The 27,186-nt window shown below is 33.3% G+C and overlaps 1 protein-coding gene across 2 annotated transcripts in view; it reads left to right on the forward strand.

Annotated features, from left to right (window-relative positions):
* The first annotated feature begins 8,238 nt into the window (after nt 1–8,238).
* The window catches only part of LOC136206596 (nuclear-pore anchor), a 36,479-nt gene continuing 17,531 nt past the window's right edge, over nt 8,239–27,186 (forward strand). Inside the window, exons 1-27 of one of the 2 annotated variants that reach the window (XM_065997709.1) lie at nt 8,239–8,688; nt 9,148–9,294; nt 9,400–9,498; nt 10,325–10,453; nt 10,538–10,630; nt 10,712–10,777; nt 11,648–11,737; nt 11,855–11,932; nt 12,386–12,495; nt 13,903–14,023; nt 14,117–14,209; nt 14,900–14,948; nt 16,951–17,054; nt 17,132–17,200; nt 18,032–18,175; nt 18,330–18,434; nt 18,555–18,668; nt 18,811–18,889; nt 19,949–19,998; nt 20,086–20,159; nt 22,686–22,788; nt 22,977–23,111; nt 23,189–23,287; nt 23,357–23,398; nt 23,481–23,534; nt 25,960–26,139; nt 26,269–26,316. In XM_065997709.1, coding sequence (XP_065853781.1) covers nt 8,383–8,688; nt 9,148–9,294; nt 9,400–9,498; nt 10,325–10,453; nt 10,538–10,630; nt 10,712–10,777; nt 11,648–11,737; nt 11,855–11,932; nt 12,386–12,495; nt 13,903–14,023; nt 14,117–14,209; nt 14,900–14,948; nt 16,951–17,054; nt 17,132–17,200; nt 18,032–18,175; nt 18,330–18,434; nt 18,555–18,668; nt 18,811–18,889; nt 19,949–19,998; nt 20,086–20,159; nt 22,686–22,788; nt 22,977–23,111; nt 23,189–23,287; nt 23,357–23,398; nt 23,481–23,534; nt 25,960–26,139; nt 26,269–26,316 — 2,781 coding nt within the window. In that variant the 5' untranslated portion in view covers nt 8,239–8,382. The remainder of the gene's footprint in view (nt 8,689–9,147; nt 9,295–9,399; nt 9,499–10,324; nt 10,454–10,537; nt 10,631–10,711; nt 10,778–11,647; nt 11,738–11,854; nt 11,933–12,385; nt 12,496–13,902; nt 14,024–14,116; nt 14,210–14,899; nt 14,949–16,950; nt 17,055–17,131; nt 17,201–18,031; nt 18,176–18,329; nt 18,435–18,554; nt 18,669–18,810; nt 18,890–19,948; nt 19,999–20,085; nt 20,160–22,685; nt 22,789–22,976; nt 23,112–23,188; nt 23,288–23,356; nt 23,399–23,480; nt 23,535–25,959; nt 26,140–26,268; nt 26,317–27,186) is intronic. The other variant, XM_065997710.1, reaches the window with a different exon arrangement.

Consider the following 27,186-nt stretch of genomic DNA (forward strand, 5'->3'; position numbering starts at 1 on the left):
TTGGGAAGTATCTAGGGATTCCTCTCCATAGTGAGAGAGTGTCTAAAGTTTCACTACAAGAAATATGACATTTTATGACGATATTCTTTTCTACGAACATAATTTTGTCACTAATAATGATTTAACCATGACAAAATTTTCATTTTGTCATTGTTTGTATTTGTTTCATGACAATTTTTAACTATGTCTCCAATGATTTACTAGTTCGTCACTATTTGATACATTTTATGACAATAAGCAAAAAATCGTAACATATAGTTTTGGAGGAAAAATTTAGTAGAAAGAATTCGGAAGGAAATATTTTTCGTAACGAAATAATGATAATTGGTGACGAAATTATCGTCATTGTTAGAAATACTTTTTCGTGACACTTTATATTCGTAATAACTTGATTTGAACAAACGGTAACAAATTAAATTTCATTATATATTATTACCTTTTGTAATAGTATTTAAATATCGTCATATATTTTAATATTATTATGACAATTTATGAATGATCATCATTTTAATATTTTACAGAGAAATTTTAATAGTTTATAATTGAAGAAAAAATATTTATTTAATAAATGACAATTATTTTTTCATCGTGAGAAATAATATGTTAATGATGAAAGTAGTATATCATAAAATAAATTGAAAAATATAAGTCAAAATAGATGTTGTCATTTATTTATTGTGTGTGACCATATTTATATATTTTTATTTAATTTAATATAGTTATGATAATATGTAAATGGTCATAAAAATAATATTAACTGATGACACTTTTATGTTTCCATAGAATATAATGTTTTTTATGATAATTTTTACTCTTCATAATATAATCATGAAAAATTACGATTAATTAACAGCATTTTTATTTTATAAAAAATAATTTCATTTTTATTATTGTTGTAATGATTTAATATTTTGTCATATGTTTTATATTTTGGTCATTAAATTTTTATAGGGTAGAGGTTGTGCTTACTTTGTTTATTATCACCATTGGATGATGAAGAGTAAAAAACATAACACACCGTTATAGATGTGACGATTATATTTAACTTTAACAATTTTATAATTAGGTAAATGATTTATTAGTCCTTACCTTTTTACATAACACTCAAGTTTAGTCTCTTTATTTTGAAAAACACATTATAAGATCTTTATGTTTTTTCAATATTAACGTTTTGATCCTTTTATCTATTTTTTTAGATTTTTAACCGAACATATCTTAACTCTTAGAACACCCATAGTATAATACAAAATGACAATGTTACTTTGTTATTTTTTTGTCTGTCTATTTATGCCAAATATAACTGTTAAAAATCTAAAAAAAAATAGACAGAATAACCAAAAGATTAATATTGATAAAAGATAAAAACTTTATAGTGTGTTTTTCAAAATAGGAAGACTTAACAATGTGTTAGGTAAAAAGTGGAGGACTAATAAATTATTTACATACTGTTCTTAAATTGATTGTTCATTTTGCCAATAACCTTTAATTCTTTTTAAAACATTGTAAGTTTTAAATAGTTTATATTTGCACTTAAACCTAACTTTATATCTGGGTTCAAAAAAAAAAAAAAACTTACTTCATATCTATATGTCTGTATTTCAATGTTATTTTTTTTTCATAATATTACTTCAATTTTTTTTTATTACTGTTAATGTATATATAACATTTAGGATAAGTTATCGAAATAAGTTTATGGTTTTTGAGAAAATATTAATTTAGGCTTTACGTATAAAATAGCACCAATATAGGCTTAACGTTTAAAAAATATATCAATTTAGACATCGATAACGGAACGTAACACGTCATTCATATTACTCCGTTCAGTTTTGATTTCTCTTTCCACGTACAATTGATAGAACCTAATGTAGTAATATGAATGACGTGCCATGTTCCGTTATGGAGGCCTAAATTGGTATCATTTTTTAAACGTTAAGCCTATATTGACGTTATTTTGTACGTGGAGCCTAAATTGATACTTCTCCAAAAACCATAGGTCTATTTTAGTATTTTATCCCTAAAATTTAACCAATTAAGGTTGGCTTGAATAGTTAAGAGCTCCAAGTTACTTAAATTTGATCTCGAGTTCGAGTCCTACCGTACGTAGAAAGCTTTAATTGGGAGTTCACTCACTTAAAAGGTGTCCGACGAACCGAGAAATTAAATAAACTATAAATATATATATATATATATATATATAAAATTTAAAAATAAAAAGCGAACCAAAAATTAATTGTTTAATAACTGATGTTATGACCTTCTGATTTCGATTGAAACTTAAGGATACAAATGTCATTTTATTTTCCTATAAAATCTGTTAAAAAACGATGCATTTAAGTGGAGTCTAAATTCCATAAATTGTGGCATCCCACATATATCCACACTCTATTACCCCTTGTCTCTAGCCGTTTCATTCTCCCACTACTCTATTTTCTATTATCTGGGTCTGGTAAATTTCTAGTTTCTTCTACATCTAAGTTTCTCTCCCACACTTCTTTTCAATTCATTTATTCGTAAGTCTGATTTTATAGTTGCTACTGCGTTTTTTCTTATTTTTTTTTGTTATTCAAGAAGGATTAGAAATTTTAATGTCTCTATTTTTTGATTAACTTATTAGGTTGAGAGATTGCTAATTTTTGCTTTTATTGATTTCATAGTGGACCAGGAACGCTTGCATTTAAAACTGGGCATGAAGATTTGAAGGATGATTCATAGATGAAGGTTCAGAGGTTAGTTGAAACTTAAGGTTTTTTTCTCCAAATTAGATTGGGATAGTTCAGTTTGGCAAATCATGTCTTAAATATGTGTGCTTGGTGTGCTGTATACAAAATTATGAAATTGGGTTAGTTCAGGCATATTTTTTTTTTATGAAATGGTTGATTTAATTATTGGATTTTGACTTGTATTGTGTGCTCTCATCCTAGAAGCTTTCGTATAAATCCAAGGTTGGATGCATATGGGCTTTCCTATGTTTTGAAATTCAAAACTGAAGAAAATGTAGCTTACTTATCAGTAATACATGCTAGTTCATTGTTCAGTAATACATGCTAGTTCATTGTTCACAAGTCTTTCTGCAATCATTGAATTTGGTTTATATTCATTCACGGGGTTTGATTCCAATCAATTAGACAAGTATAAGTATATGATGTCATGCAAACTCAAAATCAACATCTGTTACAACAATTTAAAACGAGAGATGACTATAATATTATGGTAATCACTTTTTTTTTTGTATTCTATCATCAACTTGTCTATTTAGCTATTAATACTTGTTCGTGGCTTACCTAGTGGGTTGTATTATTTGTCATGTAGCATGGTATTAGAATTCCACACATATATATATAATATCATTTTTCATGGTTAAAATGCTGATTCTATTTTTTAGTTTCATTATTGTTCCAAATTACATTTATCATCTGTTTTTATAGCATCTGTCACCAGCACTTACAGATGAGGCAAAGCAATGCATGAGCGATTCACCACTCTGTGCCTTGAAGGATGTGTTGTCTAGGCAAGCGCCTCAATCCAAGTGCAAAGTGCAGAAGATCATGCTTTTAATTTTCTGATGTTTTCATTACTATGAATACCAATTTATTAATTTTCATTAGTTGTAATGTTACCTTACAAGTGAATATTATGTATGGAAATTACATTTACAAACTTTTTTTGCTCGGGTATTTATCCTTTACGTTTTGAGGGACAGTCCATTGTCACCAAATTATTTGTTCAATGATGCATTGTAATGTCACAATATATTAAATAAATGACAATAAAATTTATGTTATTATACAATAATTTTTCATGACGATTTCTATCTTTAAATAGGATGACTGCCACTAATTAATACGTTTTAGTGACAAATTAAAAGTTAAAGTAATAATAAATATGATAATTATAGTGCAATAAAAAAAATTAAATTTTCGGTTTGAGTTATAGGTTTGTCACCTTAACTATAAATTTTGATAACAAAATATGAATTTCGTCAGTTTAATATTACATATCATGACAAAAAATTAATCTTACGTGACAAAATTTGTGTCGGTTACAACCTCACTAAAATTGTACCATTTCAATCTCATATTAGTATTTGTCACATTAGCTATAATTATAGATGACAAAATTTGAATATCGTCATCTAAATGATTACTTTTCGTGACAAATTAAAGTTTTATGTGACAAAATATTTACAATAATAGTGACAAAATAAGTGTCACGAAAACAAAAATACTATAGTCACACATGTTCTATTTTGTCATATAAAAGTAAATCATTCGTGACAAAAGAAAAATTTGTCATATATACATAATACCAAGCTCATGCCGTGACGATCGCTTTGACGATAAATTTTCGTCACCTTTTATGTATTGTGACGAAAAATCATGTTTTCATGACAATTATTGTGCGTCATAAAAGTCCAAATTTCTTGTAGTGTTTCTTTTAAAGATACTTTAGACAAAGCCAATACGAGGTGTGCCACGTGGAAAGCCAAGACTCTCTCCCTCGCTGGCCGTCTGACTTTAATTCAATCTGTGAATTCCGCTGCTCCCAACCACATCATGCAGGCTTGCCAGCTTCCGAATCCTGTGCTTAATGATCTTGATAAGATTAACCGAAGGTTCCTGTGGGGGGAAGCTGCGGAGGGAAGAAAGATCCACCTGGTGCCTTGGAGTGAGGTTTGTCAGCCCAAAGATTCAGGGGGTTTGGGCATTATGAGAGCTAAGGATAATAATAAAGTTTTATTAATGAAACTCCTTTGGCGTATGTGGCAATGCCCCTCCTCTCTCTGGGTTCGCCTTCTTTGTGGTAAGTATCGAAAGATAAGATCTTTGGGGGCCCGAAAGAGAGAGTTATCAATTGTTCCTTCCTCTGGAAAGGGCTTAGCGCCGTTTTTGCTGAGTTTTGCTCGGGGGTTGGTCTGGATGTGGGTAATGGTAAGTCCATAAGCTTCTGGTTTGATACCTGGATTGGGGATAAACCTTTAGTGGATGTGTGCACTTCCCCCCCACCTAGTGATATCCAAAACTAGAGGTTAGCCGATGTGGTGGACTCTGAAGGGGACTGGGTTTGGCCTAAATTTGATTCTTTCTTTAGCCTTGAGACTCTCCTTAGAATTAGAGGAGTGAAGGTGAGTAATCAAGAGGAAGACATGGATAAGCATTGCTGGGCGCTGACTAACAATGGAGTCTATTCTTGCAAATCTGCCTTTGAAGCTTTTTCCCTTAACAGGACTGATAATCCCTCGGATATTTGGAAGACCATTTGGTCCCTTAAAATCCCCTACCGCATGAGGAGCTTCCTGTGGCTGGGCGTTAAAGACAAATTACTTACTAACTCAGATAGATACAGAAGGCATTTGGCGACCTCTGGAGCTTGCGGTAGATGTAGAGGCCATGTTGAATCGTTGTGCCACGCTCTTAGGGATTGCCCTAAGAGTGAAGAGGTTTGGAAGAAAATTCTCCCTCATCATACTTTCTCTTCCTTCATGTCCCATTCTGTGAACGACTGGTTCTCAGATGGTATTAGGGGAAAGTTATTGTCTTATATGGAGCATGGGGACATTTTCTTTGCCATTATCTGTCATCAAGTGTGGAAATGGAGGAACGAGGAGATTTTTGATAATAAAGCTGTGCTTTTGCCTAACTTAGCTGAGTTCTTCTTGAAGAAACTCTCCTCTATTATTGATAGTTTCAAAGGTGAGTCCCTTGCCAGATCTTCCCCGAGTAGTGATGTCCACCTCGTGAGCTGGAGCAGGCCGAGAGAGGGGGTTGTGAAGTTGAATACTGATGGTTCCTGCCTCAGTAATGGTAAGATTGCTGCCGGAGGTGTTCTTAGGGTTGCGGGAGGCGCCTGGCTTTCTAGGTTTACCCAGAATTTGGGTTTGGGTTCTTCCTTCTCTGCGGAGCTCTGGGGCATTCTCTCTGGGATCCAGCTGGCGATTAGGCTGGGTGTTAAGAGGCTTTCTGTGGAGTCAGATAACTTGGAGGCCATCAATATGATTTTGGGTAGTCATGCCATGGGTCTTCATAGCCGCAACCTTATTAAAGCTATTAAGAGGCTTAACCCCTCATTTGATATCCTTGAGTTCAGCCACATTTTTCGGGAGCAGAACCGTGTTGCAGATCACTTGGCGGCGGCAGGCCATGAGGGGGTGTTAGGTGTTTCTACCCTTACCGTTCCCCCTATCGCTCTTTCTCCTCTTCTTTTAGAGGATAGAATTGAGGTTAGCTTTTCTAGGCTAATCCCGGTGTAGTTGCTTGTTTTGCTTTGCTTTCCTTTCCTTTTCTACAAAAAAAAAAAAAAATTTGATTACTTCATCAATTGTAATTTTATAATTAATTATGATATTTTGGGAGGAGGTTAATGGAAGTAAATGGAAGTAATGAAAGTAATGGAAGGTTAAATATCAAGTTAATCTTGTTTGTGAGTTGTTTTTTTAGAGTAAATGAAAGTTAATGGGAGTTAAATATTTACTTCATTTAACCTCCAAACTCTAACCTCCAAATCGGAAGTTAAAGAGAGTAACGTAAAGTTTTTTAATTTTTTTTTTTTGTCTTTAAAGTAAATTTAGTTTTTCTTCCCTTCCATAGTTAAACTCCCAAACGGAATTATACATTTAACCTCGTTAAGTTCTATAAACTCTGAAACAAAGTTTTCTTTCTAACACTTTCATTTTCTTTCCATTACCTCTTTTAATTTTGGGTAAATAATTATAAAGTCCTTATGTTTTTACTTAACATACTAGTAGGTCCATCATTTATTATAAGGTCCTTAAGTTTTATTTTAATCAACTCTTTAGTCCTTCCATCTTTTTTTTGTAGATGAAAGTCCAAATTGCCCCTAGTTATTTACGTAAAAAGAAACTTATCTTTTAGTGTCAAAATTTAGTTTTAATAAAACTTATGAAGTATATATACACCAAAATTTATATAATTGTATATACTAATCATTAAAAATATACTTTGATTCTCTTAAATTTTTATTTTTTAATATAATATCTTTAAACTAACATTGAGTATTAATAAAAAAAAAATAAAAATCATATTTTTTGCTTCATTTATAAAATTTATTAGAGATAAATAAAGATTACTTTTTACAAAATTTATATAGTTTTGCTCTTATTTTGATAATTTTTAAATATTTTTCATTCATTTTTTTAATCAATAAATTTTAGGAAGTTCTATAATTATATAAAATTCAATAAATTAATTACTCAATATTGTAGAGATTATATAGGAAAAGAAGAAAAAAACATAAAATAGGAAAAATAGATGTTTTATTATTAAAACATAGAGTAAAGGGTAATTTTGGTATTTTAAAATTTATTTGGTATAATTTGACCATTTACTCAAACATAAGGACTAAGAAGTTGATGAACACAACAACTGAAAGACTATATAATTATTTCTAAAAACAGAAGAACTAACTAGTGTATTAAGTAGAAACTCAAAGACCTTATAATTATTTACTCTTTAATTTTCACTTCCATTAACTTCCAAATTCCCAAACAAAAGACAAGTAGAAACCAACTTCATAATTTTACTTCGTGGGCTGCTATATACCGCAATATTTTTTCCACCTACCGCACTTTTTTTTAACAATTTTGCCCTCCTCATAATTTATACACAAAAACTCAAAACTCTCAAATCCTCTCTACCTTTTTGGATTTTCAAAAAACCCGACCTAAAACGACATGCCGTCAAAGGCAGGAGCGAGTAAAGGCTTCATGAATGCTCCCGCAAGGTTTTTTTAAAAAAATTACTCCGAAATCACGGGTTCCGCCTCCGAATCGGAGGTGGAATTCGTATGAATTTAGCCTAAACGGACGGGACGTGCCGTTTCCACCACGGGTGGAACGGACGAACTGCCCATTCCACCCGTGGTGGAAACGGCACGCGCCGTTCGTTCCACCGCTCTCGTTCCACCGTACGGTGGAACGAACGACGCTCTCGTTCCACCGTACGGTGGAACGAACGGCATGCTCGTTCAACGGTGCGCGCTGCCCGTTTAAGCCAAATCCATTTAAAAAAAAATTCAAAAAGAGAGGAAAAAAAAGTTTTGGTTTTTAATAAAAAATTATGACAAGGGCATAAATGTCAAAATAGTACGGTGGGTGGAAAAAAAACTGCGGTATATAGCAATACCCATTTACTTCCCGGTGGCAGATTGTCCATAACAAAAGCCCATTTAGCCCAAACTATAAATATAAAGAACTCAGCTGATCAAACTCTCGAAATTCTGCCATTGGCTACATACTTTTGTTCTTCAAATCCCTGAACCATCCATTCCCCCCTATTTTCTTCTCTCTTCATTGTGAATCATCTCTGCAGATTCAAGAACAGAAATCGCTCTTATTGTGTACTGGTTTTTCTCAATCAGGGAGAAACGATGCCCTTATTCATCTCCGATGACGAGTTTTCTCGTCATTCGGACGATGTTTCGTACGTGGCCGCAAAGGCCGACGAATTCATCAGAAACTTACAAGTTCAGCTTGACACAGTCAAGGCAGCTGCGGATGCTGCTTCAATCACTGCTGAACAAACTTGCTCGCTTCTCGAGCAAAAATTCTTGTCTCTTTCTAGTGATTTTTCAAGCCTTGAATCTCAAAACGCGCAACTACAGTCCTCCCTCGATGATCGTCTGTCTGACCTCGCTGAAGTCCAGGCTCAGAAGCATCAGCTGCATTTGCAAGCTGTACACATTTCGTTAACTCTTCCAATTTCAATTTTTTGACACGAATATATGCGCTTTGAAATTTTTGTGCCCTAGGCAATAGCTCTTTTATGCTTGAATATGTTTGAGGTGTTTGTGCACGAGGCAATTTCTCGTTGTGCTATATTCAGTCCTAGTATACGACTTGCTAAGTGAACTACTTATAGTGGTTTTTTTTTATGTTAAGATTTGCACTTCCTTCTCTGATAATGATTGCTATCATTGGTAGGAATTTCATTTTATGATATATATCACCAAATAAAGAAGAAATATGGGAACAATGAATTTGATTTCCTGAACTCTTAAGAATAAACTTACTCTTACCCTTGTCAAGGGAATTGTTGTCCCATGAGTGAAAGGTGTGATTTATATGACGAGCATCTTTTGTTTTAATTTTCCTACTTTTCAATTATAGTTACTTTGGATGTTTGTATTTTGCAGATTGGGAAGGATGGGGAGATAGAGAGATTGACGTTGGAGGTGTCAGAGGTGCATAAGTCAAAGAGGCAGTTGGTTGAGTTGATGGAGCAGAAGGACTTGGAAAATAGTGAAAAGGGTTCCACCATAAGTAACTATCTTGATAGGATAGTGAGTTGCTAAATTTTTCAATCAATTTAGACTTGTAGCATTTTTGTGGTTAAGTGGATTCTTTCATAATTGAAAGCTTACTGCTACTTTGTTATGCCTGTGAAGGTGAATTTGACTGACAGTGCAGCACATAAGGAGTCTCGTATAAGTGAAATTGAGGCAGAGTTGGCACGCACTCAAGCCAACTGTGCTCGTCTTTCTCAGGTTTGTTTTACTCTATTGTCCTTAGCATTGAGGAAGATTATGTCATTGAGACCTTGCTTGGAGGAGCTTATAGACCTTTAAATAACATCGATGTTAAGTAATTAGAGGTAAAATAGTGTTTTTGTTCTTAGTTGTTAGGAAGGAATGTACTAGAAGGTAAGGTTAGAAGTGATGTTACGAAAGATTCCATTTTATGAAAGAAATTCCTGTAATATTTACTGGTATTCGTATTCTATCATGTAACATATGCATTTATATTAATAGATATACTAGAAGTTATGTTCTCATTTTAATTTTCTTTTTTAACATTACATTCTATATATACATGTATTTTGTTAATTATATTAATTATATATTTTTATTTTATTATGGATAATGATCCCAAATGTTGCAACATATTTTACTTGATCTTTTATTTGGCAAGATTACTGTCTTTTCATGTTATTTTCTTCTCCCAAGTCCTTGCATTGTTGATGAATATTGATATTTGACTGGATCAAGGATCCACAAGACTAATGTTATGTCATTATGATTTGCGGGCTAAGTTAAAATGATGTAATAGAACTAACAATGGCCTTAGCATTGATTTTCAATTGAAATTAAGTAATAGAGTTTTGTTACTTCATGCAATTGATAATTGATCCAAAAGGCAATAATTAACCTGAGAATGGGGTTAGCTAAGTATCAATAACTATGACTCTATAATGCCATTTAATTTTTTGTATGGATTCTCACCATCTTCATACATGTTTTTTGTGCATTCAAACGATTTTACTCATATGTGACTAGAGGGGAACGATTTTGTGACAAATCTGGATGTAAGCAGGAGAAGGAACTCATTGAGAGGCATAATGCTTGGCTAAATGAGGAGCTGACGGCTAAGGTTGATAGTCTCATCAAGCTGCGAAGAGCACATGCTGATCTTGACGAAGAAATGTCTATTAAGCTTGTTGATGTAAGTTTAAAGTGAACTCCTTTATAGCATTTATTTTAAAAGGTAGGCAATGTAATTAAATGATTATTTTGTCAAATCTTTCAGGCAGAGAGGCGATATGATGAATGCTCTAGCTCTTTAAAGTGGAACAAAGAAAGGGTGAATGAGTTAGAAGTGAAGTTAACCTCACTGCAGGAGGTGGGTAATGTCTATATGAAATTGGTTTATAGATCATTATTTATGTTTATCCACCTTATGTTTTTTTTATCACCTGTGAAGGAATTTTGTTCATATAAAGATGCTGGTGCAGCAAATGAGGAGCAATTTACTGCTGAAATTGCAACTGTACGTGGTGCTAGAATTTGCATTACTTATTTATCTTTTTCCTTTTTACTTTTCCAGTTATTTTTTATCCTCCCATGCGGTTGGGATTGGGTTTTGGGCTCGTTTATTTCAAATGAGTGTATGACTTAGCTTGTCAGCCAGATACATAATATCATGTGTTTTGAAAGAGGTTCTACATGTTGAATTGTTGTCTTGATAGAACCTTTCTAGGTTACTGTTCCTCAATGGTCATAGTAGTTGTGAAACCCTTTATGATTTTAGCTTTCAAATTGGGATATAATGTGCTCTCCATTGACCGGATATTGGTATTTGCGGGCCTAGTTTCACCTATTGTTGGTCATTTGCTGACAGTCTGCTGTGAAAGCTTGAGTTTCTTTTGGAATCTTCTGTGAGGCTGCTGCCGTGCTGAGATTGTTGCTTGTTAGGAGAAGTTAATCCAAGGTTTATCAACTAGATCGACTTCTGGACAATTGTTATAGTGAATCGTTGTTGTACTTTTTTATGAGATAGGCTCTATTGTTTGTAAAATTGCCCTGGGCTTCAGGACCCCATAGTAATAACAAAGAATGTGCTAAACTATTAGCAGGAGTAGAAACTTCATCTATCTCTTTTTGGTACATATGAATGTCTTCTCAAACACATGGTTATCTTCTAGTGCATTGGGTGAAAAGAAAGTGCATTTTAGGCTTGGGATGTATAGCTTATATATGTTCATTCAATTGATTTTGATTTCAAGATTTAAGGATTTTTTGGGTAGGTTGATGTTCTGGATTCTATTATGCTCTTTCGTGGCTTTTGCAGTTATTTGCTTACCGTGCTGAAGCTCATTTTCTTCTTGATTTTTTTTGTCTGAATTTTCCATCCATGTAGACAAATAAGCTTGTTGAGTTGTATAAAGAACGCTCTGAGGAATGGTCTAGGAAGGCAGGAGAACTTGAGGGTGTAGTCAAAGCTCTGGAAGTATGTGTTCCCTTATAAATTTTGTAAATTATAATATATGAACTTTTTCAATAGATTGTTGGGTTTTTTTTTTTTTTTTTTTTTTTTTAAAATATCAGTTCTTACTTTTGCAAATAGACCCAAATGAACCAACTTGAAACTGGCTACAAAGAGAGACTTGAAAAGGAAATATCTGCAAGGAATCAATACGAGAAGGTATGTCATTTTTTTTTTCCGATTGTTCGGTTTTTGGATTTGTAAGCTATGAATCATTCAGTTTTGAAATTATTTCGTTTCTTCCAAGTTTTCTTGCTTATCAAAATTGGAGCAGTTAGTTCAAATTGGTGGGGGTGTTCTTTTTCTTTTTTTATATATATATATATAACAAGAAATTATAGCAGCCGAAGGAATTCAGCAACACTGGATAAATGTGTTCTGCGCAAATGTGATGCTTCACGTGTACTGTCAGAATTTCTGCTGGGTCTGGAGAATCTTGTTTTTAATTCTTACACTCTTTCTTAAAAAAAAAGTGATCTTGTTAGTTAAATTTCTTTGTTTAACATTAAAGTCTTTATATAATCCCTATTTTTTTCATTTTTGGGTGGGAAGGGTTAAGTTTGATTAATGGTTTTAGTATTTGTGATGTATTTTTGCTTTTGGAGCTTGTAGGAGGCAGCAGATCTGAAATTAAAACTTGAAAGGTGTGAAGCTGATGTGGAAGCTAGTAGGAAAGCTAATGAGCTGAATCTCCTTCCGCTCAGTAGTTTGACCATAGAAAGGTACGTATTTAATCCAGCAAATTTACATATAACTTGTTAGTTACTGTAATATACTTGCTCGTGTTTATTTGATGCCTTTTTGACACAATTAGTAAAAATCGAAAGTAATCCAGTTGTAGGATTTTGTATCATGGGATGTAAATGAATTGACAAGGACACTGACGGAGCTTTCCATACGTTTCCTCTTAGGCCTTCCAAATTTCATGTGTGCATCTGCTCAGTTACTTACTCTTTTTTCAAAATAATGTTGAGGTGGACTTATTTTTGATACTCAGAGATATGATCTTGAGATATGCACTCGCCCACACTGCAAGAAAAATGGAGTTTTATAAGAATAATGAGATCATTTCAAAATTCAGGATAACTAGATTGATTTCCCAATTTCTATCAGTAATCAATTTGAAATATATAAAATTTCTGGCATGTTTATTTTGTTTAAACTTTTACCTGACATTGCTGATTTATATTGTTAGGAATAATTGAAATTACGATAAACGAAAAATAAGCAAACACACAAGAATTGTTAACCCAGTTCGCCACTCGATTAGAATGACTACGTCTGGGGGCACTACCAAGCCAGGATATTTCACTATAATGAATGAGATACGGATTACAGAGAAAGAGGTTACATTTATACTCCTGAAACCCTAACCGTCTGAAACCCTAATCGCCCAAAGCCCAACATATATTTGTTTGTTTGGTTATATTCTTCTCGCTACTAATTTAGCTTCGAACTACATTTGCTCGTGTACTCATTTACTGTGTGCTGAAGTTTATGTGCTCCTTATTTTTCTTCTAGCAATGTTAAAGAGATGTTTCCCTTTTTACTTTGGTATAGTCCTCTTCCTCCTCTTCCTCCACTGTTATATGGAATAACTGAACATTTATAGTTCATACTGATGGTTGCATGTCATGATGCCTCGCTTTTACCATGATCAACGATTCTAGGTTTTGACATGGCTGTTTTATGTCTTGAAGGAAAGGAAGAACAGAAAGAATTTATAGCCAATGTGGTATATTCGTATATATGCCTACTGTTTTCCATTCACTTGAGGAAAAATTACTGTTTGATTCTAGATAGGCACGCGGGATGTATTACTGGACCTAAACATCAGCTTCGTTTGATACAAATCTACCTTTGATGTGTTTCCTTGGTTTGTTTTAGTTTTTTTTTTATTTTGATATGGTGCACTGATGTTCAAGATTGTCCAATTAAATTTGATAATGGTTTACATTTTAACTGTTGAGCTAAATTGCTTTTTTTATTTTTATTTTATTTGGTTTGAAGTCTTCAATAATTGTTTGAATTGGGGAGGCGGTCACTTCACAATATTGTGCCTTATGGTATATAAGTTGTTAAATTGCCATAATTAATTTGTTTGATTTCCTTTGATTTTTATGGTGCAGGTCGAGGGATCCTTATGATTCTACTGATCATATCGAGGAAAACAATATGCTTGTGCCTAGGATTCCAGTGGGTGTCTCAGGAACTGCATTAGCAACTTCTCTGCTTCGTGATGGGTGGAGTGTGAGTTAAACTATTTTAGCTTGTCTTGTATTGACTTCGTCATTATTATTTTTCTGATTTTGGTTGCCCCTTCTTTTGTTATTTGATTACTAGCTGGCTAAAATGTATGCAAAATACCAAGAAGCAGTTGATGCTCTTCGCCATGAGCAGTTGGGTAGGAGGGAAGCTGAAGCTATATTACAGCGGGTAGGTGTTGTCCGTGTTTTATCTGTAATTACATAATCTTTTTTGCAGCAGCCAGATATTTGATTGCATGCTATGGTATTGTTATTTTGCCTTGTGTTTTGTTTTCGTCAGATTTTTTGGACTCCATGTCAAGGCTGTTGAGACATTAGTTATAACTGGTCTTGCCGCACAAATTTTCAGTCCTCCCAATTGGGCGGGGAGTATGAAAGTTGAGTCATTTTAGTTATAACTGGTCATCCTTTTGGGTGTATAGCATAGCCTCTTTGAGACATTAGATGCTGTTAGATCCCAAAAGAGATTTGACCTAGGATGGCCAAGTGTCCCCCCCCATACTAAATGACCAGTCATTCCATTGTACAATCGAAAGCACTTCTGTAGTTGATTAAAAACCCCTCGATAGTTGGACATGATAATCTATCATATTCCATCTTAATGATCAACAATCTTATGCACAATATTTACACAATCACGCCTTGCCATTGTTGTAGATAGGTAAGTAACAAAGCCTGTTATTTATATTTATTCTTTTAGATATGTTGGATTCTCCTTGAGATGGCTAACCTTGTTTTCTTGACTTTCAGCATTTAGACAATAATGTCCTTTCAGTGATATGAATAAATAACACAGCCATCAGTTCTTGAACCTTCTATACTTGACTTAGATCTTGAAGGTGCTGATTTTTCTTTATAGGTCTTATACGAACTAGAGGAGAAAGCTGGGATGATTTTGGATGAAAGAGGTATTCATTATAACTGATACTGAATTTTATATTTCTATTTTGGGTGTGCCATTTATTTGTTTACTGCTCATAAGTTATTTGTTGAAATGATTATCCTCATTGAATTTATTGAATGATGAGAATGGGGGTGTAACATATTAAAGGTAATATGATGGGAGTTTTTGGTTTTGACAATCCAGAAATGAGGAACCTTTTTTTTTTTTTTGATAAATTGCAGTTGGTATAAACTAGAAAGTTGGGAAAGGTTGTTATTTTTATTTTTGTTTTTCTTTCTTTCTGGTTTGGTTTAATTGGTATCATTTATAGGCTTGTAGGGTTATTCATACTTGTGTTAAAAACAAACTCATCTCTTTGTTTGTCACCACCTTTGCCTTTTTATTTTTTAGACAGCATATTGTGGGGTACTGTTGTGAAGGAAAAACCTATATTTTCTATATTAGTCAATTTCTTAATCTTTGTAACAGACCATGGAAATAGAGAGAAATCCATGGGATACCATGTAGATTAAGAGTCTACATTGATATATTAAACTTAAGATGAATACACATATTTATACAAGGTTTTCCCTACAATAAAGAAAACATAGTGTCCCTACTAGCAGCCTATAGCTGTCACAGCAGCCTAAGCATGTTATACATTTATTACATTGACTTATTCTGTAACACTCCCCCTCAAGCTGAAGCATGGATTTTAATCATGCTCAGCTTGCTACAAATACATATAACATAGTCTTAAAAACAATACACTCAAGATACTTTAGAATATAAAATATAATCCGGGACACGCGACCTAGAAGAACAAATCAGCGGAAGAACATCAAGCTTTGTTCCGAAACAGAGAAGCAAAACTCAGTTGTAGCCACATGCAAGAGGCTGCCAGCAACATCAGTGCACAAAAGGAGATTCACCGGAAAACTAACCGGACAGAAAAATCGGAAACAGAGAGTCGACGACGGCGGAAGAACCGAGACTTGGAACCCTAGGTCCAAATAGTCTGCTCACAAGGCAGACAACAATGCTGAAAGAAACAGCCCAGAAATGTAAACCCAGAAATTCTGCTCATAAAGCCGAAGACAAATTCTGGAATCTCAATCCAGAAACCCAAAATAGAGACCAAACAAGGCTCTAATCCCATGTAAGGAGAACTTTTCTTACAGTGACGACGATACAGGGTGGCCGGAATGTGAGGAAACGCCGATCGGAAGCGGAGAGGATGAACCAGAGGGGTGGTGAGATAGAATGACGTCCCAACAGTGAGTATTCAAGAGACCCAAGCTCTTGACAAAAATGGAACTCTGGGAAATACTACCCAGAAAATATTGAACCCTGGGAAATACTATCCAGAAAATATTGAACCCTTGCAGAAACACAACTCTGGAAATACTTTACAACTCTGGAAATACTACCCACAAAAAAGAATTCAGAAACCTTAGACCTTAGGCTCTGATACCATGTAACAGACCATGGAAATAGAGAGAAATCCATGGGATACCATGTAGATTAAGAGTCTACATTGATATATTAAACTTAAGATGAATACACATATTTATACAAGGTTTTCCCTACAATAAAGAAAACATAGTGGCCCTACTAGCAGCCTATAGCTGCCACAGCAGCCTAAGCATGTTATACATTTATTACATTGACTTATTCTGTAACAATCTTAATCATGTTTTTGAAACTACATGATATAGAATATCCGTCTGGTACTTCATTTTTATTTATTTTTAATTTTGTATATTGCATTCATTTGCTGCTCTTTCATGTTTTTCTTTACTACTAACCCTTGTCCACCTATTTCACAAAATGAAGAAAAAGGAGAATAAATGAGGAACCAATTATGATATTTTGTTATATTGGTTAATCGTGTTCAACATTTAATTTAATTTAATCTGTTTCTTTGTCATGTTTTATAATGCTAGTTTCTTTTTGATATCTGAACTGTGAATTTATATCATGCAAGGATTTTATCATGCATTCTGAAAAAAATCTTGATTATGTAGCCGAATATGATAGAATGGTAGAATCACACTCAATCATCAACCAGAAGTTACAGAACTCAATTTCTGAACAAGCAAATCTGGAGAAAACTATTGAAGAGCTAAAGGTTAATGCCATTTTTATTTTATTTTATTTCTATAGCTATATATTCTGCTAATAACGTTGCATGTGATGGTTTCATAGGTGGATCTGAGGAGGCATGAACGTGAGAACAATTTGGCTCAGAAGGAGATTGCAGATCTTCAGAAACAGGCATAATGCTAAATTCCTTCTCCCATTTGTTTGATTATTTGGCAAAGGGCCTTTGGCTCGTTTGGAAAATTAAATTTAAAATACTTGGCATTGTTTGGACACTAGTGTGTGTTGTGTTGGCTTAAAGTATTCTATAGCAAAAACTTGCTTGTACTTGTGATATTATTATTATTGCAAAATGGAGTTATGTTTTTCTCTTGCTCCTTTAAGTGATTTTTCTTTGGAAATCATATATGTTGATTTGTTTTATTGTAATTATTGTGTAGAAAGCCCTTCTTTTTGATATTAATAGTGGAGTTTAATAATCATGTATCAAAATCTTATACATGCTTGAATTAGATATCACCTTTGTTTGTATATATGTAAAAAAATATAAATATGCAATTTATCTGTCTTACTTCTTGGCTGTATTTCCAGTATGTGTTTTTGTTTTCAAATGATTTGTAAATTAGAACTATGCTTTGCTTTTATAGAAGTGCCTCAAGTTCGTTAACATAGTTCATTGTCTTCTAATGCTGTTGTGCATTCTCTTATTGGTTACAATGATATCATAAGTCACAATTCTTCTCATACCCTTGTGTTTGCTCTTCCTATTGAGGTCCAATAAGTATATTGCAAAATATTATGCAAACTTGAATTATGTATCACCTCTGTATATATGCAATTTATCTTTACAAGTTTAGGTTTATTTACTTTTAGTTTTTTTTTCCAGCATAAGTAGAACTGGAGACTTACTTTCACAGAAGTGCCACAAGAAGTTCATTGATGTAGTTTCTTGTCTTCTAATATTGTGAAATGTCCATTCTCTTAATGTTTGCAATGATATTATAGGTCACAATTCTTCTGAAGGAGTGTCGTGATATACAACTTCGTTGTGGATCTATTGCGAATAATGAGCTTGATTACTTTACAACAATGGCTACTGATGAGATGAATGTGGAGTCTGATGCTGAAAAAGTAATTTCTGAACGACTTGTAAGTTATTGTCTTCGAAGCTTTCGATTTGATTGTCGAATTCTATTTCTCTTTTTGGAAGAGAGTGGAAGAGAAAGCAGGATGTGGTGGATGGTCCTGCGGCAAAACTAGTCGACATGTTATTGATATTGAATTTGTTTGAATGATTTTGCAGCTGACCTTCAAGGATATCAATGGATTAGTTGAGCAGAATGTTCAGCTCAGAAGCCTTGTTCGCGATCTTTCTAACCAGATTGAGAATAAAGAGATGGAATTCAAGGTATTTGTAGAACAATTCAGTTGCTATATCTTTCCCCTTCGATATTGCTCATTTTTTGCAATTTCAAATTTTGGAGACATATTTTTGCAATTGGCTACAATGTAATGTAATTAATTTCAGGAAAAGCTTGAAACGGAGCTCAAGAAACAGACTGATGAAGCTACCTGCAAAGTCACAGCGGTGTTGCAAAGGGCTGAAGAACAGAGTCAAATGATTGAATCACTACATACATCCGTAAGCCTCTTTGTACACTACATTCTTGTTTCACTTTTTGGTACATGTTTGTGTCAAAATCTGTAAACAGGAATCTTAGTTGATCTTAATGCTTGCTCTAAGTTATGTTATTTATTATTATTATTTTTTTAAATATGAATAGGTTGCGATGTACAAAAGACTATATGAAGAGGAACATAAACTTCATTCATCTCCTTCTCGTTCTTCAAATGCACTGCCAGGTTACCATCTCGTCTTGTTGACATAGATTGCATGGTTGATGTTACCTTTATGGTTAATTCAACGATAAAATATCTCATTTTGTGAATGATCAAAACTCTCACTTTATGAATCAAAATTTAATTGAACTATAAGGTCGAAGTTATTTAAAACTATAGATGCATCATATATGTGTAAAAGAGATATGCACATCAAAATATGGTGTATTCTAATGAATATGGAATCATCATTTGCAAAATTGGTTACGTGGCAACAATTATTAATAGTTTCAATAACAGATTGAGGAAGGAAATAGAAATTTAGTGTGACAAAATAATTGAAAGCATTGATAGGCAAAACACACTGATGACGATTTTAGGTATTCTACATTTCAACCTTGGACATTGAATATTCTAAAAGTTACTCCCTTGCTGAGTATACAGGGCTAGTTTTGTTTCCCATATTAAAAAAATTTAGTAGTTTGTGTTCAAATGATAAATTGTCTTATTTTGTTTATATATCATTATGCTGTGAGAGTAATCTAATTAATAATTTTTTTTATTTACTGACTTGCTGTAGATTTTTGTGATATATCAAATCACTATAAATAAACTATATTAGTAATTTAACAGTTTAAATATAGTTTAAAAAAGGAAATGAGTGTAGTCTTTGGGACATCCTGAAAAGAAAATTATGCCTATACTACTGGGTCTTTGGGTGTATTTGTTGGTCTTGTACTCAAATACCTGAGCAGTGTTTTTATTCCTTATATTTAGGTTGATTTTATTATAGAATTGAAATCAAGCACCCTTTTTTTGAAACGTTGTGAACATTTTCTTTTTCCAATTGTTATAGATGAAAGGGTAATATATATAATTTTTTTGGTTACCCTGCTGATCTTATATTTGTGTTGGTTAAATGAAATCTTCTACCTTCAAATTTTCTTCTTTGAAGTTAAAATTTTACTGGTTTAATGGATGAATAGAGGCATGGGGCACATTTTCTTCAAAGCAGACTCTTAACTCTTTTTTTTTATATATATTATCACATTTAGTTTTACGTTCTGTTTTTTTTTTCCCCAGTTGCAGATGATGGAAGGAAAGACCTCTTACTTTTGCTCGAGGGTTCGAAGGTACTTTTAGGTTGAGAGTTTTAGATGGTCATTATGATTGGGGTATTTCCATATATACAAATTTATCATTCATCTTGTTCAATATAGGAATCCGGTAAGTTGGCCCAAGAAAAGACTGCTGAACAGTTGAGGTCTCTTGAAGAGGAATTGCAAAAATCTAGGTAAAATGCACATCCATAGATTTCCTCTAGATTTTTTTTTTATGCATAAGTAGGGCAAGTTAGATTCAGCATGTATAGTTCTCGCCTATTCATTTTCTTAAGTGCTTCTCATCCATGAAAGAAGAAAGGGAGAACATTGTTATGGCTGATTATTGATTTTGGCTGTTGTCTAATTGCATCTTTTGCTTTATTCCACCTACTAACCTGCCATTCACCCCCACCCAGTCCACTTTAAAATTACATTTTTGTGGAGTATATGCTTTGTCTCAAGAGCATGGCGCTTTTAAAAATATGGAAGTTGTACGAAGGGATTTTTTTTTATCTTCCTGTGTTCAAAGGATGGTATTGAAATTTATACTTGTTTAAAGTGTCTGATATGTGTGCAACAGAGTTTTCTGATAAATTCCGAACATTGAGTTGCAAGTCTTTTATTATTATTATTATTGTTTTGAGCAAAACATTGAACTTGGCCCTTGTGCCTCCTTCTTTGGGTAATTGAGGTATTTTACATGAAATAAGAAATTTGTTTTGAGTGAGAAAGGCAATATATCAAGTGCCTCTTATTTGTTTTAGCCTATTTGTTCTGTTGGCGGTACTGCTCTTTGATGGTATAGTCCTAGGTTTTTGACTCCTCTATAGATGGATAAATGCAAAGTCTGTCCTTGAACTTCATGTAAGGTTTCACAAAAGCCATAAAACTTCAATTTGTTGCAGAAAACCTGTAAAGCCTTAGCTTCATTGGATAGAAAATCAAAATCACGGTAGTTTGACACTTAACTTGAATGCTGGCATCAACGTTGCACTTAGTCATGTCACTTGAATTCCACATTAGCACCAAGTAAGAAAATTCAAATAAATAAACGTTGATGAGCCATAGTTGGTAAACGCGTGCTTGAGGCAAGGCTCAGGGGTCAGCGCCTCTCTGTGTGAGGCGGGCAATGTCAGTCAGCCGCGCGCCTTTGCGCGCCTTGGCTAGCCTCACTCCTTGAGGCGCACCTGGGCCAAATTGTAGGGTTTTTAGGGTTTTTTAAGCTTCTAATTACAGTTATAGAAAGTCTTTATGATGAAGGGCTCAGATTAAGTTAGAAAAAGAACAAAAAGAAAGAAAGAAAAGCATAGATGAGCTGCGATTCTAAACGACAGAAAACGCAAAACACTTACAGCTTCTCCTCCATTGATGATGAATAGGGACTATAAAGAATAAAGAGTTTAGTCTTGCTTGAGGAAAAGTAGTTATTATTAGACTATTAGTTATTAAATTAGTGTTTAGTTGAAGTTGAACTGTGGTCTTCAGATTTGAATTTTATTATGAATTGTATTTATGTTTTAGTAGCTAATTAGAATTTATCTCATGCATTTTATAATATAAATCATCCTCGTTAGTTATTTTTCTCCCTCATCTGCATTTGTTTTTCAATTTTCTTACCTGTTGCTTTGTGGAGTCTAAGTGGCCTTGACACAGCATGAAATAGGTGTGATGTTGCTGTTAGGTCAGCATTCTATTGTAGTGCCAGATTCCAGTGATTTTTGTTTTATTTGCTGTTAACTTAATATTTGTGGTTTTTTTGTAACAAATTAAAATTTTATGGTTTTTGTGATATTTGACCAAAATATAGTGATCATCTGCACAATTACCCTTGATGGAGATATCTGGTTCTTGTAAGGCTGTTTCATTAGGAACGGAAGAACCAAATGTTTCAGTCAGACAGCAAATTGCAAATTGAAGATTATATTGGTATATGATAGCTTATATGAGCTCTAAAATACAGGTTTCAGGTTACGTTATAAGTCTGCCTACCAACCCACTTATTCTTTAAGACCAAAATCCAGAGAACTTCGTTCCATAGGGTGTTAAAAAAGAGAGCAAATATAGTCAATTGTGGTTGTGAGAGATATCAGCATTAATGGTTAAGAAAGCCATGGATAATGTTGGTTATTCCAGTATTGAACGCCACGATGATTTTGAGTACAATTGGGATTATTATAATTTTTCTAGTTCCAGATGTGTGTGTGTGTATATGTGTATGTATGTTAGTTCTTTTTAGTGATATGATACTAAAACATTTCTTCATGCATGTTTTAAGTGTAAGAGTGGTATGGTCGCAAATATATTGTTAAATAAGTGGGCTCATAGACTCCCACACCTGTGACAAGTGTTTAGCTACGGGCTCACTTAAAAAAATTTCAAACTGAAGCACCAAGTTGTGGGCTTTTATTTATTTGTTTGTTTAATAATGTTTTTCCACTATCTAGAAGTAATATGGTATTTACTTATTCCTCACACTTTTCTCTCTCTCAGAACAGCACCACTTAATTTTACTCACCTAAGACTGTTTCTGATTCTGCTTTTGGTTGGCTAACTTATGTCCTTTTCTTCTTCTAGCTTTTGAATGCTTTTGGATTGTATGCATTTATTTTTTAATTAAAAGATGTCCTTTTCCCTTCTATCTATCTATCTATCTATCTATCTATCTATCTATCTATCTATCTATCTTGTCATGTTTACTGTTCTACTCCTCTCCTTAGGAGTGATATCGTTTCGCTACAATCAGAACGTGATAAATTGGCCCTGGAGATAAAGTTCACCAGAGAAAGACTTGACAGTTATAGGGCGAAAAACGAACAGCAGGTGCTTTTATATTTGGAATGTATTTTCAAATTTTTCTTCTCATCTTTTATTGTTTTATTCAAAGTGAGTTGTGCATGTTAAGCATGAGGGAATATGGAGTATCCATGCCTCTGATATGCTTTCTATCCTGATGAGGTGATGATTGCGTTTTTATTTAAGAACTTTGTAATGCTTATGATCCATGACAGGAAATTGAAATAAATAGCCTAAGGGCACGGAATGCAGAGTTTCCAAAACTGCTTCTTGAGTTCCAAAGAAAAGTACAAGAAAGTTCAGAAGCATTAAATGCATCTGGGGAGCTTTCTCGGAAGTTAAATATGGAGGTACTAGTTCTCTCTAATAGAACAATCAATTCTGTCTCTACTTAATACTACTAATTCTATTTCTTTGTTCTGAACAGGTATCTGTTCTCAAGTATGAAAAGGATATATTGTCAAATGCTGAGAAAAGAGCTTGTGATGAAGTTCGCAGTTTGTCAGAGAGGGTCTATCGCTTACAGGTTTGAAAAGTAAATTGTTGGCTTCCTTATTTCATTGTTGTGGTACTTGTAAATCATTGCTCTCTGCAGGCTAGTTTGGATACTATTCATAGTGCTGAAGATGTTCGTGAGGTATGTTACCTAAGTTGTCTTGTGGAGTCTTTCCTATGCAAACTAGATTTTATAGATTGATATTGTCTTCGTGGTAATGTAGGAAGCAAGAGCTGCGGAGAGGAGAAAACAAGAGGAGCATATAAAACAGATTGAGGTTTGTTTCAATTTGGTTTTGCCTTGTGTGATCTATGTTTGAACCATGGTTATAGATTCCTCAACAATTTTGCTAATCTAAATTTCTAGTATTGTTTATATGATTGTTTATGCAGTCTAGACTAATGTCATTTTGAAGGTCCTCTGTCATGAGCACTCATAATTTTTCCATGATTTTGAAAATAGAAAAGATGAAAAATTCACCTGCTTTTAATAGAGTTGACACGTGACAGTATCTAGCTTAAAAAGTAACTTGGTCGCAATGAAGTTGTTTTCTATTCTGAAATCATTGAAAAGTAACAATTCTTTCATTTTTAGCATTTTGAAAATATAAAAGATAGTAGTTCATCAAAGTCACATTTAAATATAAATTTTTTGGAATCAACAGACAAACAGCAGAAAATTTATTGACATAGAGTACAAATATCTCATAAAATTGTCATCCTTTGCACTATAAAACTATCTTTTCCCCTAACTATTTAAGATAAACCACTTGAGGTGCATAGAATATGATAAAAGTTTGGCCGAGTTGATTTATTTATCATATTTTAAGATAATTGACTAAAACATTATACTCCCTTTGTCTCGAAATGATAGATCACTTTCAGCCTTCACGTAGTTTGAAAAATATAGTTAAGATAGTTTAAAGTATAGTTATTAAAGGTGTAAGGATCACCAAGGCGCAAGGGGTTCCGTGGCCTAGGCGCAGGTGATGGCATGCACGTAAGAACAATTAACAATTTGGTAGCGAATTAATGATAATTTTAAAAATGCAACAAATGCTAAATCATATCCATAATCATAATCATAAATTCTAACGGGCAATAAATCCCAAGTTAACTACTTTTACTTTTTCACAACTGTTGTTCATACAACATAATAATAGATTTTAAAGTTCAACCAATTCCTAAGTAATAACTATTATTCATCAAGAGTCTCCATATTTTTCGCTCATCAGTATCTCCCATATTCTAACATGCAATAAATCATAAGTCAATGTATAACTATTTCTACAGATTTTTTTTATTTTTTTTTTGTCTTCAACAGCCATCTTAATTTTTCATTTATTTATTTGGAAACTATATCATATTCTAATGAAAGATGAAGATTAAAATATATGAAAGGGTGAAACCTTAAAAACAAAACTAAGTGAAACAGGCATGCCTAGGCGTGAGCCTTTGAAACAGAGTCAGGCTTTGGCATTCTGAGGTGCTAAGCCTGGAGCCTCATGACATGAGACTGAGGCAATAACAATGGTTGAAGGACAATTTCCTTTGTGAATTTTTATTTTATTTTATTTTTTTGAAGTGTGTTTTGCGTATTTGAATGTATATTGTGCAAAGAAGTAAAATATATTCTTCGTTAATTGGAACGGTTTTAATTTCAGTGGAAAAATAACTCGTGTTCTTTTAAGTGAGAAGTCACTATACGTTGCCTGCTCTTTTTGACGGGATGCAACGTTGGTGTCTTTTTTTTTTTTTCCCTTAATAAAGCCTTACATAAAAAGCTAAAATTATAAATATATCATATTGTATATATAAATTTTACTGACTTCAGTATAATTTTTTTTTTACAACATGACCTTTTTTAGTTGTAAGCTATATCCCATCTCTCTTGCTACTACTAGTCTATTTCAGCTAAGCACTAATAAATAACCTTTTGTGTACCTTGTTACATGATTTTTATTGTGCATTGAAGTGAAATTATTTATTTATTTATTTTGATCTAGTTTGCTTTTTAGACATGATTGAGTATTGTTTCTTTCTGTGAAGTTATGTGGAGAAAATTTAATTATCATTATTTCTCACTAAATCTCAGAAAATATGCTTTAGCTGATTGTCAATGTGAATCTTTAGTAACAGGTAATAATTTATTTTCCTTCATCAAATGAAGCATTTATTCTAAGATCAGGTGTAGATACTTTATCCTTTTTGTTTGTGTATTCCCTAGTTCTAAGTCATATCCTCTTGGAAACTGTTGGAAATGAGAGAAATAGTCCAATTGACCTTTATTGAGTTCTTTATTGTGTTGGAATCTCTTGGTCTAGTACCCTGAAATTCAAGGTTTGAATGATCTCTTACAACTATAAAGTTGATGAATCTTTTTTCTTTCCCTTTCCTACCAAAAAAAAAAATAAAAAATAAAGTTGATGAATCAGATACATTGTCAAATGCCAAAAGCATTCTTCAAAAATTGCCACGCACCCTTGTGAATGCGGTTAAGTGTAATTAGATTTAGTACATTTCAGATCTATATTTAAATGAGATTAAATTGAATTAAAGCAAAATTAATTCCAGACATGATATTGGTTGCAGAATCAAGTAAACTGAATTCTCATACCTATTATTTGTGAGTTATGTGAAGTTCAGTATTCAAGAAATAGACAGCATCACTGCACCATTTTGATTAACTTATCTTATATGCAGCGAGAATGGGCAGAGGCTAAGAAAGAGCTGGAGCGAGAGAGGAATAATGTTAGAGCTCTCATGGCTGATCGTGAAGGAACTTTGAAAGATGCTATGAGGCAAGTTGAAGAAATGGGAAAAGAATTGACTAAGGCCTTGCATGCTGTTTCGGCTGCTGAGAGTAGGGCTGCTGCTGCTGAGGTATTTAATAAAAATAAAATTAATGATGTAATATAATATTGTTTTTGTGTCTTATACTTTCTGGGAATCTAATTATCTGATTGAACATGCAAATGATTGCCATCTTGGCTTGCTTATTTTTTTTGCCAGGCCAAACTTTCTGAATTGGAGAAAAAGGTCACAACTTCAAATGCTAAGGTGACTCTTCCCATAAACTCTTAAGTTTTTTCACGTTATTGGTATGATATTTGCTGCTTGAATGCGCTACATGTCTACTACTTTTGTGTGGGTGTGAGTTTGTCATTGTTATGCATCATGAGCTGTATGCAGAATGTTTCTATATGAATGAACTGTCTAATGTGTCATTTACCTCTAATCATATTCTTGGGGTATGTTGTGCGGTTAGTTCATATGATGATATGTAGCTTATTATGTGGATTTATTGATTGGAAACGTATGTTGACTTTCAGAAATTTTTTATGCAAATATATTCATCAATCTGTAAGTAGTTTCTGATGGCTGACAATAAGGTGAAGTTGAGGAATTCACTATAATAATGTTTGAAGTGGTGATTTTTGTAAAGTTGATGTATCACAGTTGCAATGGAATTGTAGAGAAGGGATTAGGGATATAGGTATTAAGTAAATTCAATCTGTAGATAAAAGAAGTTTATTGTAATTACATGTAGGTCTCAGTATTATAGATATAAAAGGAAAGGTGACTGAAGATTTTAAGGCATTGTTCCTGGTGCATGTAATTACATCAAAAAGTCCAGATAATGACCAATTACTTTACACTGCTGGAAGCATTATAAAAAGCATTATTGTTATTATTTACCACTGTCGACTCAAAAGCCAATCCTAATTGATGGATCATGGATGTTTGGGTTTCCGGTGAAAACTAAATTAGATTTATAATTTTCTAAATCTAAAGTAACTCAAGAATCCAAATTGGTAATAAAGAGACCTAAAAGTATCAGGACATAAAAGCTTGTAAGCCATATCTGGATGCATCAAAAATTCTTTTAACTTTAGGAAGTCTCTGATTACTTTCATTTGTGCATCAAAG

Source organism: Euphorbia lathyris, chromosome 9 (assembly GCF_963576675.1).
Source record: "Euphorbia lathyris chromosome 9, ddEupLath1.1, whole genome shotgun sequence".
NCBI classification, from domain to species: domain Eukaryota; kingdom Viridiplantae; phylum Streptophyta; class Magnoliopsida; order Malpighiales; family Euphorbiaceae; genus Euphorbia; species Euphorbia lathyris.